Source organism: Stegostoma tigrinum, chromosome 4 (assembly GCF_030684315.1).
Source record: "Stegostoma tigrinum isolate sSteTig4 chromosome 4, sSteTig4.hap1, whole genome shotgun sequence".
Lineage (NCBI taxonomy): Eukaryota > Metazoa > Chordata > Chondrichthyes > Orectolobiformes > Stegostomatidae > Stegostoma > Stegostoma tigrinum.
Window position 1 is genome coordinate 25,021,636 of NC_081357.1, and position 16,682 is coordinate 25,038,317.

General features: G+C 44.7%; 1 protein-coding gene across 2 annotated transcripts in view; it reads left to right on the plus strand.

Moving 5' to 3' along the window:
* ddo (D-aspartate oxidase) overlaps positions 1-10,009 on the plus strand; it is a 61,156-nt gene extending 51,147 nt beyond the window's left edge. For both annotated transcript variants that reach the window (XM_059645728.1, XM_059645727.1), the window contains one exon: positions 9,042-10,009. In XM_059645728.1, coding sequence (XP_059501711.1) covers positions 9,042-9,615 — 574 coding nt within the window. In that variant the 3' untranslated portion in view covers positions 9,616-10,009. The remainder of the gene's footprint in view (positions 1-9,041) is intronic.
* The last annotated feature ends 6,673 nt before the right edge of the window (positions 10,010-16,682 follow it).

Here is a 16,682-nt window from a genome sequence, read left to right on the forward strand (position 1 = left end):
TGGACCAGAGGATTTGTTTCTGTGCTGTATATCTCTATGCCTGTATATCGAACAAGAGATAATCTAATCATCACTCCTTGACATTCAATGGTGTTACCGTCATTGTCTCCCCCATTATCAACATCTTGGCATTTACCATTGACCAGAAACTCCACTGGACTTGCCACATAAACACAATGGCTACAAGGACAGGTCAGAGGCTAGGAATATTGCCTGGATGAGTGCAGCCCCACCAACACGCAAGGACTTTGATACCATCCAAGACAAAGTAGCCCTCTTGATTGGCACCACATCCACCAGCATTCACTCTCTCGCCCACCGACATTCTGTAGCAGCGGTGTGTGCAACCTAGAAGACCCACTGCAGAAATTCACCAAAGATCCTTCTGTGGCACTTTTCAAACCCACGACCACTTCCACCCACCAGTATCTGCAAGTTCCCCTGTACACCACTCACCATCCTGACTGGAAATATATTGCCATCACTTCAGAATCACTGGGTCAAAAACCTTCCCTCCCCAAGGGCATTGTGGGTCAACCTACAGTAGATGGACTGTAACGGTTCAAGAAGGCAGCTCAGCGCTACCTTCTCAAGGCCAAGTAGGGACGGGCAACAACCAGCCAGTGACATCCATGTCCCACAAATGCTTATGAAAATCCTGACTCTCCCTTTAGTGTGCAGTCTCATTAGAAGAATATTGATTGTATACCACAAAACACTTGAGCATTTTTTCCTATGACTGGTGTCTGGAGAGGGTAATAGTTCCCTGATTTATGTTTCATTGCTTTCTTTCATCAACATAATTACATTTGCTACATTCCTCAGGCACAATCCTTGCAACACAGACTTTTCTAGATATGTTAACTGCACCTTCATCTGGTCTGGCTTGTAGCTTCTTTTAGGATGAAGGAGTATTGTTCCTCTGTCTGGCAGGTAGCGAGTCGACATTTTAAATACTCTGAGTCAATGAGGAAACAAATACTTTGCCATCCAGATTCACAAGAACGCATGAGAACGGCAAATGTTGGAACTGGGAATAAAATCTGTAAATAATGACCATGAGCTAACGGCTGTGTGCGTGAGCAAGCCCAGATAAACAGGCACAGTACCTTCAAGGCTCACAATCAGCTGTGTACAATGAATCAACAACACCACAGCCATTTTCTAATCTATCGTGATATTTCAATCCAGTTTCTATGTTCCTCCCTCTCCCCATGTTGATTTGCCTTTTGGTTATTTTTCAATATTCCGAATGCCGTCTCCATGAAATACGACAAGAATCTATAGCCCTAAACCACAAACAAAAAGGAGAGCAATTATACATTTTCTGACAGGCTATAAGTCAGCTACACCTGCTGGTTGACCCCATGTTTAAAACACAGGGAGTTTTACTCTGTTGAGGGCACCACATAAATGCAAGTTGTTGGTGTACTGGAGGGTGGTGGAAGATTCGGAGGGTTTTTTTTGGTGAGACTTGGCTTTGCCACTTTATAAGTTGCATTTCAACAGCTGGTTACATGGTCATGAGCTAACAATGCTGCCATTCCTTTTAACTTGTAATAACACCCGTTTCAGATTTATGATGGTCAGTCTAAACCTTTTGTTTCAGGCTGGCCCAGGTGTTGTTTTGCTCAAAGAGTCAATGTGGTATTCTGGGCCACACACTTTCTGTAGCTAAAGATTGGTAAATATCTGGAACCTAGTGAAACCTGCCATACTGTAAGACTCAACTTTTCTGGGACAATTCTACCAAATGCCACAGTCCCCACACTATTTCCGCTGACTGTCTGCGAACAGGTTGTCAAAATGTAGTGAGCCTTTCGATGCCATCTACCTCTGGAACAGCAAACTACTCACCTTGTAATTTCACTATGATCCTCCTGGCTACTCTACACATTAAACAACATGGAGACAATTGCCATCACCATCCCCTGACGCAAATCCTGTATCCTTACCATTAGCTCAATTCCACCCCAATGTCTTCCCCACTACATTTCACCCTGAGTCAGACTGATTACAACTTTGCTGAGCCTCCCCATCTTACAAAGTCCGTCTAATTCTACCTGTGTAACCTCATTACTCCTGGACCTAACTTAACAAATTGCTGCCAATCCATTTATTAGTAATCTTCAGATTTAGTTCCTGCCATGCTCTTTGGCATGGCCTCTCCCTCTGTAAACTCCAGCCTGTTGAAAACTGCTCTAACTGATCCTGCACCAAGTCCATCGCCCGCCTCTTTATTCTTGTTGACATCCACAGCTTTCAGTTCCTTCATGTGTTAAATTTAAAATTCTTACCCTTCAATTTCTGCTCTCCTTTGCCTGGGGCCCAGCTGAGAGGAGGTGAACAAGATGCAAAATACCAAGGTCTGTGTCTTTCACTGGCACTGGGGTCAAACCTGTGTTGGCTTTTGTCTTTTCTGGAAGTGTGGCTCCTGTCCTTCTCAAACAGTCACGTCTCACTTCAGTGTATAAACCTATAACACCGATGGGCACAAAATTGATTGTCCTGGAGCAAAAGCCCAAGTCCCTGATTTGGTTTGACTGGGTGTCCACTAGTTGTTGCTGGAGATCAATGCAGCTAAAGCAGTGACATAATATGAATGGCCACGTTCTTTGTATTTGTCTGACAACGCTGCACTAGTAAATTATATCACATCAAAGCCTGAACATTTCACATGGGTACAGAGTACGAAATCTATAGATTTTGCTCAATATGTATGAAACAGTTTGACTCCTTTATGATCTAGTGTTTGTAATTCAGGACACCTGGGGGATTTGTAAAGGATTTGTAAGAGATTTAGTAGACTGGTTCCAGAAGTCAGAGATTGCAGATAGACTGGGAACATTTATCTTAGACCCAAGGAGCCTCAGGGAAATTGTTGGAGATGTTAAAAGTAGGAAGGGTTTAGATAAAATTAAGAGAAACAGTTCCAACAGCTGAAGGGTCAATAATCAGATGTCCCAGCAAGTTGATTTGTGAAAGTATCAGAGGCAACACAAGAAAAATCTTTTACATGATGACTATTTAATATTTTAAATACACTCCCTCATATTATGGTGGTAACCGATTTAGAGTGGTGTTCAAAAGGAAATTAGATAAATACGTGCAGAATAAAATAATGGGCAAAGAGCAGGTGTTGGGTGTGTGTGTGGTAGAGCTGACTGGATTTCATTTTGAAAAAAATTGTCTCAGAGTTGATGGGCTGACTGGAATCTTTTGTGCAGCAGGACTGAAATCACTAAGGTTCCTCATGGAAGCTGCCAAAATGGAAAGTGGAACATATAAACGTACGAATTATGAGCCGAAGCAGTTTGGTTGGCCCTTCAAGCTTGACTCACCATTCATTAGGATTGTGGCTGAACTGTCTGAGTTCTGAATTTCACATTGCTGTCTATCTTTGATAATCCTTCATTTTCTTGCCGAATCACAATCTATCTCTGTCTTAAAAATGTTCGGTCACCTCATCTCAACGGCCTGCTGAAGCAGAGAGTTCCAAAGTCACACGCCCATCTGAGAGAGAAACATTCCCCTCATCTCTGCCCCAAAAGGACAGCCCCCAATTTTAGAACAGTGCTCCCTAGTTCTGGACTCACCCACAAGATGAAACATCCTTTCCACGTCAACCTCATTAAAGTCATTCAGTAACAAATCGTTCTTTCTCCTGAAGTTTGTTCTCAAATACAATGGCCCAAACCGCCAAACATCAGCCAGTTAAAAAAAATGCAATCTTGCTCCACCGAGCTACTCTCATTGGGTAGAATACCCAGCTGGCCCAGGCAGGGCATTTGCTGTGCCACTTCAGAGGATAGCTGAGAGTCAACCACATTACTGTGGGTCTGGAGTCACCAACTAGGTGAGGATGGCAGATTTTCTTCCCTGAATGATATTTGTGATCCGGAATGGATTTACCCAAAAATCAGCAATGGTTTCACAGTCATCAGTGGGTTCTTAATTCCAGGGTTGAGTTGGTAGCAGCACTATGCTTATCCCCTACCCATCTGTGTGCCAGGAACATAGAACAGGTCAGCACAGTACAGGCCGTTCAGCCCATGATGTTGTGCCGAATGTTTACCCTAAACCTAAGTCTAACTCCAACCTATCTTATGCTATTATCCATATGTCTATCTAATAACCGCTTAAATGCCCTAACGAGGCCGACGGCACTACCCTCTCCAGCAATGCATTCCACGCCGCTACCACTCTCTGAGTAAAGAACCTACCTCTGACGTCTTCCCTATATCTACCTCCACTCACTTTAAAACTGTGCCCCCTTGTAATAGCTACCTCGGCCCTAGGAAAAAGCCTCTGGCTGTCCACTCTATCTATACCTCTGATCATTTTGTACACCTCTATCAAGTCACCTCTCATCCTTCATCGTTCTAAAGAGAAAGGCCCTGGCTCTCTCAAACTTTCCTTGTAAGACCTTCCCTCCATCCAGGCAGCATCCTGGTAAATCTCCTCTGCACCTTTTCCAATGCTTCCACATCTTTCCTGTAGTGAGGTGACTGGAACTAGACAATACTCCAGATGTGGCCAAAGCAGGCTTTTGTATAGCTGGGGCATAACTTCACAGATCTTGAACTCGATCCCTCTATTAATGAAAGCTAACACACCATATGCCTTCTTAACAACTCTTTCCACCCGGGTGGCAGCTTTCAGGGAACTGTGAACATGAACCTCTGCTCCTCCACACTGCCAAGAATCTTTCCGTTAACCCTGTAGAGGAGGAGGTTCCAGGTCTGAAATCGGGTAAACAAGGTCCCTCCCATATTGGGCGAGACCTGGTGCCTTCTTCCTGTGGGCTAAGGGGGGTAACTCTGCTGCCTGGCAGAAGCCCATACTCCCCAACCTACTTTACACTCTGCATTCCCCTTCATCCCACTGACCCGCATCCTCCAGCCTCCTCTCTGAGACCTCTTTATACCCCTGAACTCCCATTGGATTTCTCAATAACCATCTTCTATTCACAATCCAAGTTCAGGACTTGCCCCAGCCTTCTGTCCCACAAGTGTTTCTGTGGTAACAGCACTCAGTTGTCCCAGTGGAGTGCCACTGGAACAGAAGCAGGGGATGTGACAGCCTCAAGGTTATATTCAAGCCTGATGTTGCAGAACCTTCACCAGTCCAATCAGATCAGTGATACCGAGAGACACATATTGCATTGCTACTGACAGATTTATACCTGAAAATCTGAGCTGGCTGGCCAAGCACAAATTGATTATTTGTCAGTTTTCCTTCACTTGCAATATCCATGTTTTTGTTTGCGGTGCATGGAACATTAACAGTTAATCCTTATGGAAAAGTGTTTTTTATTACATTGACTGTACCTTTGAAAGTTTCAATGGAGGCAAATGCTGCTCTGAGGGAACCAATTAAGAACAATTACAGGCTTCAGAAATGATGTGTTTGCTGCAGATACAGGGTGCCTCATGCACACCAGAGGCTGGGGCAGATAAAATGTAGCTCTGTCATGAACAACTCTGATTATAGTGTTACTGTATGGGAAAGCAGCTGGATGATAACATTAACAATTTGTTTGTATCTGAATTGCACACAAGCCAACATTGTGTTCCGTTTGATTATATAGTGAGCAGCTTTCACTGTGAATAGTTCTGGATTTGTTTTATGAAAGGCTGCTATCTCATAAACTTGTGATTCAGATGCTGAACCAACAAACGTACATAATCACAGCAGGCAACATCGCAACTGGTTTAATGTGGCTTGGAGGCACTATTTCTGTTTGGAAGGTAGTTCATACTCAGTATTCATTGATTCTCGCCTTATCTTCCAGTACACTCAGTGAAACACAACATTGCTTACAACAAAATGCCTTCTATCAATCTTAGAGAGGTGTCCGGGGCCTTTATGATGGGGGAGAATGAACTGAGTGCTGAGTGAACAGAGGGCTAGTTTAGCCAGTGGCTCAGGAGTTTACATAAGTTTCCCAGGGCCCTGGAAGGTTTAGGGTGTCTCAGGAAGTGGTCAGGAGCTGGTTGTCGCAGAATCAGGACTTTAACCATTGAAGTGAAAGTGCCCGACCCAGTGCACAAAGTATAGTGCCATCCCAACCTCACTATTTGACCCACCCTCAGCAGAGTTGCTCCCCTCACTCAGAAAGGTGAACGTTGCTGGACAGAGGTGAAAGCTTAGGCCCAGGTCACTATGAAGAGGCATTACAGGGAAGAACAATGGTAGGAATTAGAGGATATTATTTGCAGCAAGAACAATATATCTACCTGATGTTGATTGTTCTTTGAAGCACACTGACACTTTGTGTGCCAGTATGAATTACTGAATTGCAAGTCTGTCGTTATTTTTGTGGCAGTTTTTCCCACAAGCTCAATTTAAAGCATCCTGCTGTGACCACAGTCAAAATAAGTGGCAGTTAACCCCCCTCTCCCCCACTTGCTTGGAATTGTGTTGTGGAATAGCCGTTCAATTTGCTTCATCACATTTATGTTTAATATAGATATTCTAATGGCTGTGCGCTTGTGTGATCTTGTCTTTTTAAACAGGTACAATCAGAGGTTGGTGGACAAATGCACCACTTCATGTGATACTGGGCTGTACTTTGGCATACTGGGCACTCACACCAGGATGAGTGCAGCTCTAAAAATACTTAAGAAGCTTGACACCATCCAGGCCAAAGCAGCCCACCTGATTGGCATCACCTCCACAAACATCCACTCCACCCACCACCCACGCTCAGTAGCAGCAGCTGTGTACTATCTATAAGATACACTGCAGAAGTTCACCAAAGATCCTCAGACCTTCCAAACCCATGATCACTTCCATCTAGAAGGACAAGGGCAGCAGATATATGGGAACACCACCACCTTCAAATACCCCTCCAAGCCACTCACCATCTTGAATTGGAAATATATTGCCATTCCTTCACTGTCGCTGGGTCACAATCCTGGAATTCCCTCCCTAATGGCATTGTGGGACAACCCACATCAGGAGGACTGCGGTGGTTCAAGAAGGCAGCTCACCACCACCTTCTCAAGGGTAACTAGAGTTGGGCAAGAAATGCTGGGCCAGCCAGAGATGCCCAAACTCCCATGAATGAATAAGAAGAGTACGTTAGGAAGAGATCACTTCTCTGACTGAGTTAACTACTCTGGGGGCCTCTCTAGGGATCCTACAACTGGGCCCAGACTGAATGAACTAGCGTGGGTTCAGTATCAGCCAGGACTTCCTTTCCTAATAAATATTGACACTGCTGAGATGTTTCCATTCAGGTGAAGACCGGATCACCCAAAGACATGGTCAGCCTCAGAGATGGCCAGTCTCGGAAATGATCAGCCTTGGAGATGATCCATCACGAGGCCAAATAGTTTGTCAATAACATCCAGAAGTAGATTTTCATTTAATTAAAAAATGGAGTGGGAACATTCCGAGGCCTGAGAACATGCAACAAATGCTAGTTTGATGAGAATTGAAAAGGATTACACGACTTAGGAAGGTGTGATCATAGTTCCCCAAAGTTAGGAGAAGAAATAGATAATGTGATTAAGAAGGTATATGAGATACTTTCTTCCAATGGCCAAGGCTTAGAACACAAGGAAATGGAGATTATAGACCCCTCCCCTTCCCTAACTGTAGCTATCCCACCCACTCTGACCCTACTCCCATTCTCACATGAATGGAAAATGCCATGTTCAGGAGGTGGAGGCGGATCTTGTGATTTTGGGTTGCTTCCTCTATCGTCACCAGAGCATGAGAGTCATGGTTATCATGGGGAAAATGTAGGCCCTGGAAAATGGGATTACCCTTTTCTAGCTGGAACAAACAAGATGGACTGAAAGGCCTGTGCCTGTTCTGTAAGTCTTTCTGAGAGCCCATAAATCCACACCAAGGGATAACAGGCCAAGAGTTATAAATGTGGAGTAAAAGCAGAGAAACCAGTTCTGTGAAAGGTCTCAAGTTTATATCAAACAGAGATAATAAGAATGGGCTGTGTCATCTTGAAATGAGGAGGGGGAGAATAAAAAACAGGCTTGCATTCTTTAAGCACACAAAGAAACAAGAGAAAAAGCAAGATGTGTTGACAGGGTGAATCACTGAATATGTAAGGAAATAGCGAGCATGGGAGAAACTCAGAGAGATAAAGGACAAAGTGACAGATGTGGAAGCAGTCAGTCAGTCAGTTGAGTATTATAGGCAGCTGAGGGAAGCTGTCATGCCTGAAGCCAGCACGGTTAGAAAACTGACCATGAACAGTGAACACAAATGGTCAAATAGGGTGAACACAGTTCTCGATTATTTTTCCTTTGCTGGTTGAAGTTGATGTTTGAATCAGTATGATTACATTTGTTACTCAATGCGTTCACCAACTGTCTGTAAAATTAAATTACTTAGTTTCTTTTTATCTCCCGTGTCTCACTAAGCTATTTTAGTTTGCCTTTAAAAGGATTAGAGAAGCAGACATGAAGGCATCTGTGATCTGCAGTTCAGATCATTAGCAAGTACTTCTGTTAAAACCTCAGGGTATGCTAGTGTAATTGTGAGAAATTCAGCAGCACAGGGACAGCATTGGCAGTAAGTCCTGAGATCATTTCCAGAAATCGCCACTGTACCCTTGAAAATACCTAAGACAGATTTGAAATTTCTAACTTTGAATGCCTGGATTTGACTGGCTTTTGATCCCTTTTAGGTTTTGATATACTTCAGCTCATTAGAGGGTCATCTCCTCACTGTGCTTGCCTACTGTTACTGGTTCCTGCTCTCAGTTTTACCTGATTACACAATGTAGCTGACAGCAGAATAACAGGAAGGGATGGTCCAGGGGGCTAAGAGTCACTGGGAGGGGTCCACTGGATGAAGGAATAAAGATTGTGATGGCAAAGGAAGTCAAGGGGAAAGATGCACAAATCTCTGTTTGTTACGTCACACACAGTACGGTCCCAGAATGTCTTAAAGGCCAAGCAGAAAAACCCTGTACTTCCCTTTTTTATCCACTGAACCTATTGATTATCAACTGTGGAATTATCTTTGTAAACACAGTGTATTGATGAAGTTCCGATTGTTAATTCCAGGTTAAAGAATGCAGGCGGCCAGTTGCAGACTGGGAAGATCACAAATTTCTGGGAACTTGATGGGAAGTACGAGATCATTGTGAACTGTTCAGGTATTGGAGCCAGGGCCCTTACAGGGGACGTGAACATTTATCCAGTAAGGGGCCAGATCCGGAAGGTTCATGCTCCCTGGCTCAAACACTTTGTGCGTGTTGGTGATGGCACCTCTTACATCTACCCAGGAATCTCCGCTGTTACTTTGGGTGGAACTAGGCTGCAAAACGATTGGCGGATGTCAGTCGACCCGTCAGACAGCGAGAGAATTTTCAGCAGGTGCTGTGCTTTAGAACCAAGTCTCACATGCTCTCGTAAATTATTCGAAGGAGTCGGTCTGAGGCCCGTTAGAGCTGTGCTGAGGCTGGAAAAGGAGAAGCTGGAGCGTGATGGCAGACAGATGTACTTGGTGCATAATTACGGCCACGGGGGAGCTGGGGTTACCTTTCACTGGGGAACTGCAAAGGAAGCTGCCCAACTGGTTCAGGAGTGTGCAATGGAAATAAGATGTCAACCTATCCATTCCAAATCTAAACTGTGAACAGGATGTCACCAAATGATCTCACCGTTGTGGCAACTTGATTCAAAACAAAACAACATATACCTACAGGTAATTCTACAAACATCAATAATGAGCTTCTACGGGTGATCCAGACACTAGATCATAAGAATAATGACCACAGAGTGTACAATATGGAAATCATATACAATTGGAAAAGTGCCCTGATGATTTTATTACTCCTGTATTTACAGTAATTAGGTGTTGTGGCTGTTTTCTGGAATAGAATGTAAATGCACAAACCATCAGATGATTGTCTCTTTCTTTGTGATCAGTTTCTAATTTGTATCTTCTGCCTTAATGCATCCTTGTTTTAATGTCTTTGTGTGCAGTCAAGTGGATAATTAACATATGTGTTAAAAATTTACAATAAAATATGCAGATATTAACAAATAAAATGAAAATGATAAATTTATTATGTGCCATCACCTCCAACTGCAAGGTTTGATCAAATCCCCTTTCATGTTAGTCTCAGGTAAAGATCCTCAGTCTACACTGCAGCTGTTAAGTCACCAATAGTCCCAGAGGACAGCTCCCCCAGTACAGAGAGATAACTGCTGCTGGTTTCACCTGAGGGTAACCACACCTGAGATGAGGGGCAATGTTGTGAAGGCGGGACTTTTGTGGTGACCCTGACTGGTACAGGAACTCAGCTGACATGGCTCTGCGTTGCTAATCAGCTGGCTAGCTAACTGAGCTAACCAATCTCCAATGGGCCAGGGACAACCATAGAGATGGCAATACAGCATTGACTTAGGTTAGGTGCAGGCAACTTAAATGATTGGACCAGGAAGCTTTCTGTGCACCATTTGGCATATTGGGGCAATATCTCTGGGAGATGAGGCCTACCCTGTAGCGATCATTAAAAGCTTGGAGGCTGTTGTTAATGTGATCCTGTATCTGTACAATGTTACTGGCACTCAGTGTAAAGCTCATTGACCCATTCTGGCTTCCTGGCTTTTGTTCTATAAAGGAGGGACTGTTCATTAGCTGTATTATAGTAATGATATTGATGTTCATCTGAATGTTTATTTCAGTTTGTCCATGTTCACAGTCTTCTTCATTCTGTACCCCATCTGTTGTCCGTGATTCACCATTCAAGGTAACTACAGTCCAACTCTCCCTCTATGGGATGTCCTGTTGGTCAGCCTTCTCCTTGTGGTGAATCCAGAAGTTAGAAAGACATTGTTACACAATGTCATCAGTGGTTTGTGAACTCTCCACCCTAGAGGACTGTGGATGCTCGCCTGTTTAGTATATTCAAGGCTGAAGTAGATTTTTGGTTCATCAGAGAAGCAAGGAAAGTGGGGAAACGGTAAGAAAGTGGAGATGAGGAACAAAATCAACCATGTTTCTATGGAAACCAGCAGCAGCAACAGGTCCTTATGGTCTACAAGTGTTCCTATTTGCTTTGTTCTTCTGTTCTTCTGCTTCTAGAAAACAATCTTTAAAAAGCTTACCTCGAGTGTCGGTACCTTCCATTTCTGGTTGCAGCAGCAGCGCGGGGAGGAGCTTGCAGCAGGAGCCTGTCGGGAAGCCGGTGAGTCACTGTTTTTGAATCTTTAAAAAGCTTACCTCGTGAATAGGCGGAGGGACGCTGAGCAGGAGCCGACACGGGACTGGTGAGTGAATGAGGTAATAATTTTGTGTGCCTGATTGGTAAGGTAACAAGTTTATTTTTTATTCTTTATTTTTTAAGTCTTGGAAATTTAGAATAATGGGAATGGACAGGGCAGTTGAATGTTCCTCCTGCAGAATGTGGGAGGTAAGGGTCACCACTATTGTCCCCGCTGACTACATCTGCGGGAAGTGCACCCAACTCCAGCTCCTCGAAAACCACGTTAGCGAACTGGAGCTGGAGTTGGATAAACTTCGGATCATTCGGGAGGCAGAGGGGGTTATTGAGAGGAGTTACAGGGAGGTAGTCACTCCTCAAGTACAGGAAAAAGGCAGATGGGTTACGGTCAGGGGATGGAAAGGGAACCGGCAGGCAGTGCAGGGATCCCCAGTGGCCATTCCCCTCAACAATAAGTATACCGTTTTGGATTCTGTTGTGGGGGGGACTTACCGGGGAAAGCAGTGGGGCACAGGTCTCTGGCACTGAGTCTGTCCCTGCTGCTCAGAAGGGAAGGGGGAAGAGGAGCAGAGCAGTAGACATTGGGGACTCCATAGTTAGGGGGACAGATAGGAGGTTCTGTGGGGACGAGAGAGACTCACGGTTGGTGTGTTGATTCCCAGGTGCCAGGGTGCGTGATGTCTCTGATCGTGTTTTTGGGATCCTTAAGGGGGAGGGGGAGCAGCCCCAAGTCATGGTCCACATTGGCACCAACAACATAGGTAGGAAGAGAGATGGGGATTTAAGGCAGAAATTCAGGGAGCTAGGATAGAAGCTGAGAGCTAGGACGAACAGAGTTGTTGTCTCTGGTTTGTTGCCCATGCCACGTGCCAGTGAGGCGAGGAATAGGGAGAGAGAGGAGTTGAACACGTGGCTACAGGGATGGTGCAGGAGGGAGGGAGGGTTTTGGATTCTTGGATAATTGGGGCTCTTTTTGGGGTAGGTGGGACCTCTACAAGCAGGATGGCCTTCACCTGAACCAGAAGGGTACCGATATCCTGGGGGGAAAATTTGCTAAGGCTATTCGGGTGGGTTTAAACTAATTCAGGAGGGGGATGGGCACCAAAATTGTAGTTTGACTATAGAAAAGGTTGAGAGTAGGGTGGTCCTAAATAAAGTTTCAGGGAAGCAAGATGGCACCGGCAAGCAAGAAGTTGGTTTGAAGTGTGTCTACTTCAATGCCAGGAGCGTCCGGAATAAGGTGGGTGAACTTGCAGCATTTGTTGGTACCTGGGACTTCGATGTTGTGGCCATTTCGGAGACATGGATAGAGCAGGGACAGGAATGGTTGTTGCAGGTTCCAGGATTTAAATGTTTCAGTAAGAACAGAGAAGATGGTAAAAGGGGCGGAGGTGTGGCATTGTTGGTCAAGGACAGTATTACAGTTGCAGAAAGGATGTTTTGGGGACTCATCAACTGAGGTAGTATGGGCTGAGGTTAGAAACAGAAAAGGAGACGTCACCCTGTTGGGAGTTTTCTATAGGCCTCCGAATAGCTCCAGAGATGTAGAGGAAAGGATAGCAAAGACGATTGTCGATAGGAGTGAGAGAGACAGGGTAGTTATCATGGGGGACTTCAACTTTCCAAATATTGACTGGGAACACTATAGTTTGAGTACTATAGATGGGTCAGTTATTGTCCAGTGTGTGCAGGAGGGCTTCCTGACACAGTATGTAGATAAGCCAACAAGGGGCGAAGCCACATTAGATTTGGTACTGGATAATGAGCCTGGCCAGGTGTTAGATTTGGAAGTAGGTGAGCACTTTGGTGATAGCGATCACAATTCTGTTATGTTTTCTTTAGTGATGGAAAGGGATAGGTGTATACCACTGGGCAAGAGTTATAGCTGGGGGAAAGGCAATTACGATGAGATTAGGCAAGATTTAGGGAACATAGGATGGGGAAGGAAACACCAGGGGATGGGCACATTAGAAATGTGGAGCTTATTCAAGGAAAAGCTCCTGTGTGTCCTAGATAAGTATGTACCTGTCAGGCAGGGAGGAAGCTGTAGAGTGCAGGAGCCGTGGTTTACGAAGGAGGTAGAATCTCTGGTCAAGAGGAAGAAGAAGGCTTATGTTAGGATGAGATGTGAAGGCTCAGTTAGGGTGCTTGAGGGCTAAGAGGTAGCCAGGAAAGACCTAAAGAGAGAGCTCAGAAGGGCCAGGAAGAGACATGAGAAGTTGTTGGCGGATAGGATCAGGGTAAACCCTAAGGCTTTCTATAGGTATTTAAGGAATAAAAGAATGATGAAAGTAAGATTAGGCCCAATCAAGGATAGTAGTGGTAAGTTGCGCGTGGAGTCAGAGGAGATGGGGGAAGCACTAAATGAATATTTTTCAACAGTATTCACTCTAGAAAACGACAATGTTGTCGAGGAGAATACTGAGATACAGGCTACTAGACTAGGTGGGATTAAGGTTCACAAGGAAGAGGTATTAGAAAACCTTCAGAGGGTGAAGATAGATAAGTCCGCTGGGCCGGATGGGATTTATGCTCGGATCCTCTGGGAAGCCAGGGAGGAGATTGCCGAGCCTTTGGCATTGATCTTTAACTCGTCATTGTCTACAGGAATAGTGCCAGATGACTGGAGGATAGCAAATGTGTTTCCTCTGTTCAAGAAGGGGAGTAGAGACAACCCTGGTAATTATTGACCAGTGAGCCTTACCTCAGTTGTTGGTAAAGTGTTGGAAAAGGTTATAAGGGATAGGATTTATAATCATCTAGAAAAGAATAAATTGATTAGGGATAGTCAGCATGGTTTTGTGAAGGGAAGGTCGTGCCTCACAAACCTTATTGAGTTCTTTGAGAAGGTGACCAAACAGGTAGATGAGAGTAAACCAGTTGATGTGGTGTATATGGATTTCAGCAAGGCGTTCGATAAGGTTCCCCACAATAGGCTATTGTACAATATGCGGCGGAATGGAATTGTGGGAGATAAAGCAGTTTGGATCAGAAATTGGCTTCCTGAAAGAAGACAGAGGGTGGTAGTTTATGGGAAATGTTCATCCTGGGGACCAGTTACTAGTGGTGTACCGCAAGGGTCGGTGTTGGGTTCACTGCTGTCTGTCATTTTTATAAATGACCTGGATGAGGGCGTAGAAGGATGGATTAGTAAATTTGCAGACGACGCTAAGATCGGTGGAGTTGTGGATAGTGATGGAGGATGCTGTAGGTTGCAGAGAGACATAGATAAGCTGCAGAGCTGGGCTGAGAGGTGGCAAATGGAGTTTAATGCAGACAAGTGTGAGGTGATGCAGTTTGGTAAGAGTAACCAGAAGGCAAAGTACAGGGCTAATGGTAAGATTCTTAGTAGTGTAGATGAGCAGAGCGCTCTCGGTGTCCATGTACACGGATCCTTAAAAGTTGCCACCCAGGTTGACAGGGCTGTTAAGAAGGCATACAGTGTTTTTAGCTTTTATTAATAGAGGGATCGAGTTCTGGAACCAAGAGGTTATGGTGAAGCTGTACAAAACTCTGGTGCGGCCGCACTTGGAGTATTGCGTACAGTTCTGGTCACCGCATTATAAGAAGGATGTGGAAGCTTTGGAAAGGGTGCAGAGGAGATTTACTAGGATGTTGCCTGGTATGGAGGGAAGGTCTTACGAGGAAAGGCTGAGGGACTTGAGGCTGTTTTCATTAGAGAGAAGAAGGCTGAGAGGTGACTTAATTGAAACATACAAAATAATCAGAGGGTTAGATAGGGTGGATAGGGAGAGCCTTTTTCCTAGGATGGTGACGGCGAGCACGAGGGGGCATAGCTTTAAATTGAGGGGTGAAAGATATAGGACAGATGTCAGAGGTAGTTTCTTTACTCAGAGAGTAGTAAGGGAATGGAACGCTTTGCCTGCAACGGTAGTAGATTCTCCAACTTTAGGCACATTTAAGTCGTCATTGGATAAGCATATGGACGTACATGGAATAGTGTAGGTTAGATGGGATTCAGATCGGTATGACAGGTTGGCACAACATCGAGGGCCGAAGGGCCAGTACTGTACTGTGCTGTAATGTTCTATGTTCTAAGTTCTATGTAAAGCCTGTCCAAAGTTCCCCAGATTGTATAAATTCCTACTACAATTTATGTAACTTCACCCTGCAGCATCCCCATGGAACTGTTGGTGCAGATATTCGGCTCTGTGTGGCAAAAGATGGTACCTGGTCACTCCAGATCTATAGCCCAGAGGACTCAGCATTGAGTTCTCCAATTTCAAATGACCTTCCCACCCATCCCCCAAGTCCCCATGTCGCCCTGCCTCCTCCCTTCCATTCCACCTCTGACTCTCCCTTCCAGCCACCAATTGGATTTATCCCTCCCACTGACCAACCAAGTTGTACCTGCCACCAGTGTCCACCCATCACCAACCCTTCCCTACGACCCCTCTTTATCTACAGTTCCCCCTACCCCACATCCAGTCCTCTAGAAGGCTAATACTCAAAACGTTGACTGTTCCTTTCCTCCAGATGCTGCCGGACCAGTTGTGCTCTTCCAGCCCCCTGTTTGTCCACTTTCGACATTATTTACTCAAAGAATCCTTCATAAATCCATTGTCAGAGCTGACACATTTTGTTTAATCCCAGAGGTATCCAACATGCCCAATCTCTTTTCCAAACGAAGCAGTGACCCTGCCTCTGGCATACAGCGAAGCATAGTTGGCCATCATTTCTCCATAACTCTATAATCTGTCTTGTGCTAAAAGGATTACCTTCCAAAATAAATCACTTCAGATTTGGTTGACTTTATGGTGTACATTCCTGATGTGATTATTGTGATAGTTTTTACTGTTTTCTCTCAGTGAAGATGTGCTCCTGAGATGCTGCTTGACCTGCTGTGTTCATCCAGCCTCACATTTTATTATCTTGGAATTCTCCAGCATCTGCAGTTCCCAAATTCCCAAGATGTGGAATGTGTTGGACTGGAAGGAGACCTGATGTAGGTGACACCTGTAGATGGAGATGTTCCACTTGCTCCAGTGTAAGAAACCTCCTTACGCTGAACCAATATCTATCTCTTCATCACTGAGCTGGTGGAAGCTGTAACATAGCAGATGCAACAGCCTAGTGGTATTATTGCTCGACTATTAATTGAGCAACCCTGGTCACATTCTGGGAATCTGAGTTCACATATCTGCTGTTGCAGATAGTAAAAATCCAGTTTTAAAAATTTGAAATTAATCAGGATGACCTTGAAACTGTTGCCAGTTATCAGGGGGTAAACCCATCTGGTTCACTAATGCCCTTTAGCAAAGAAAACTGCCATCCTCACCTGGACTGGATACATGTGACACCAGGCCCACAGCACTGTTGATTCTTAACTGCCCTCCGAAATGTCCGAACAGCCCCTTCAGTGAAAAGAAACGAAACTGGGCGGGTTACCTGGCATTGATAATAAATGCTGACCCTGTCAGTGAAACCACATCACATCAATGATTTTTTTAAG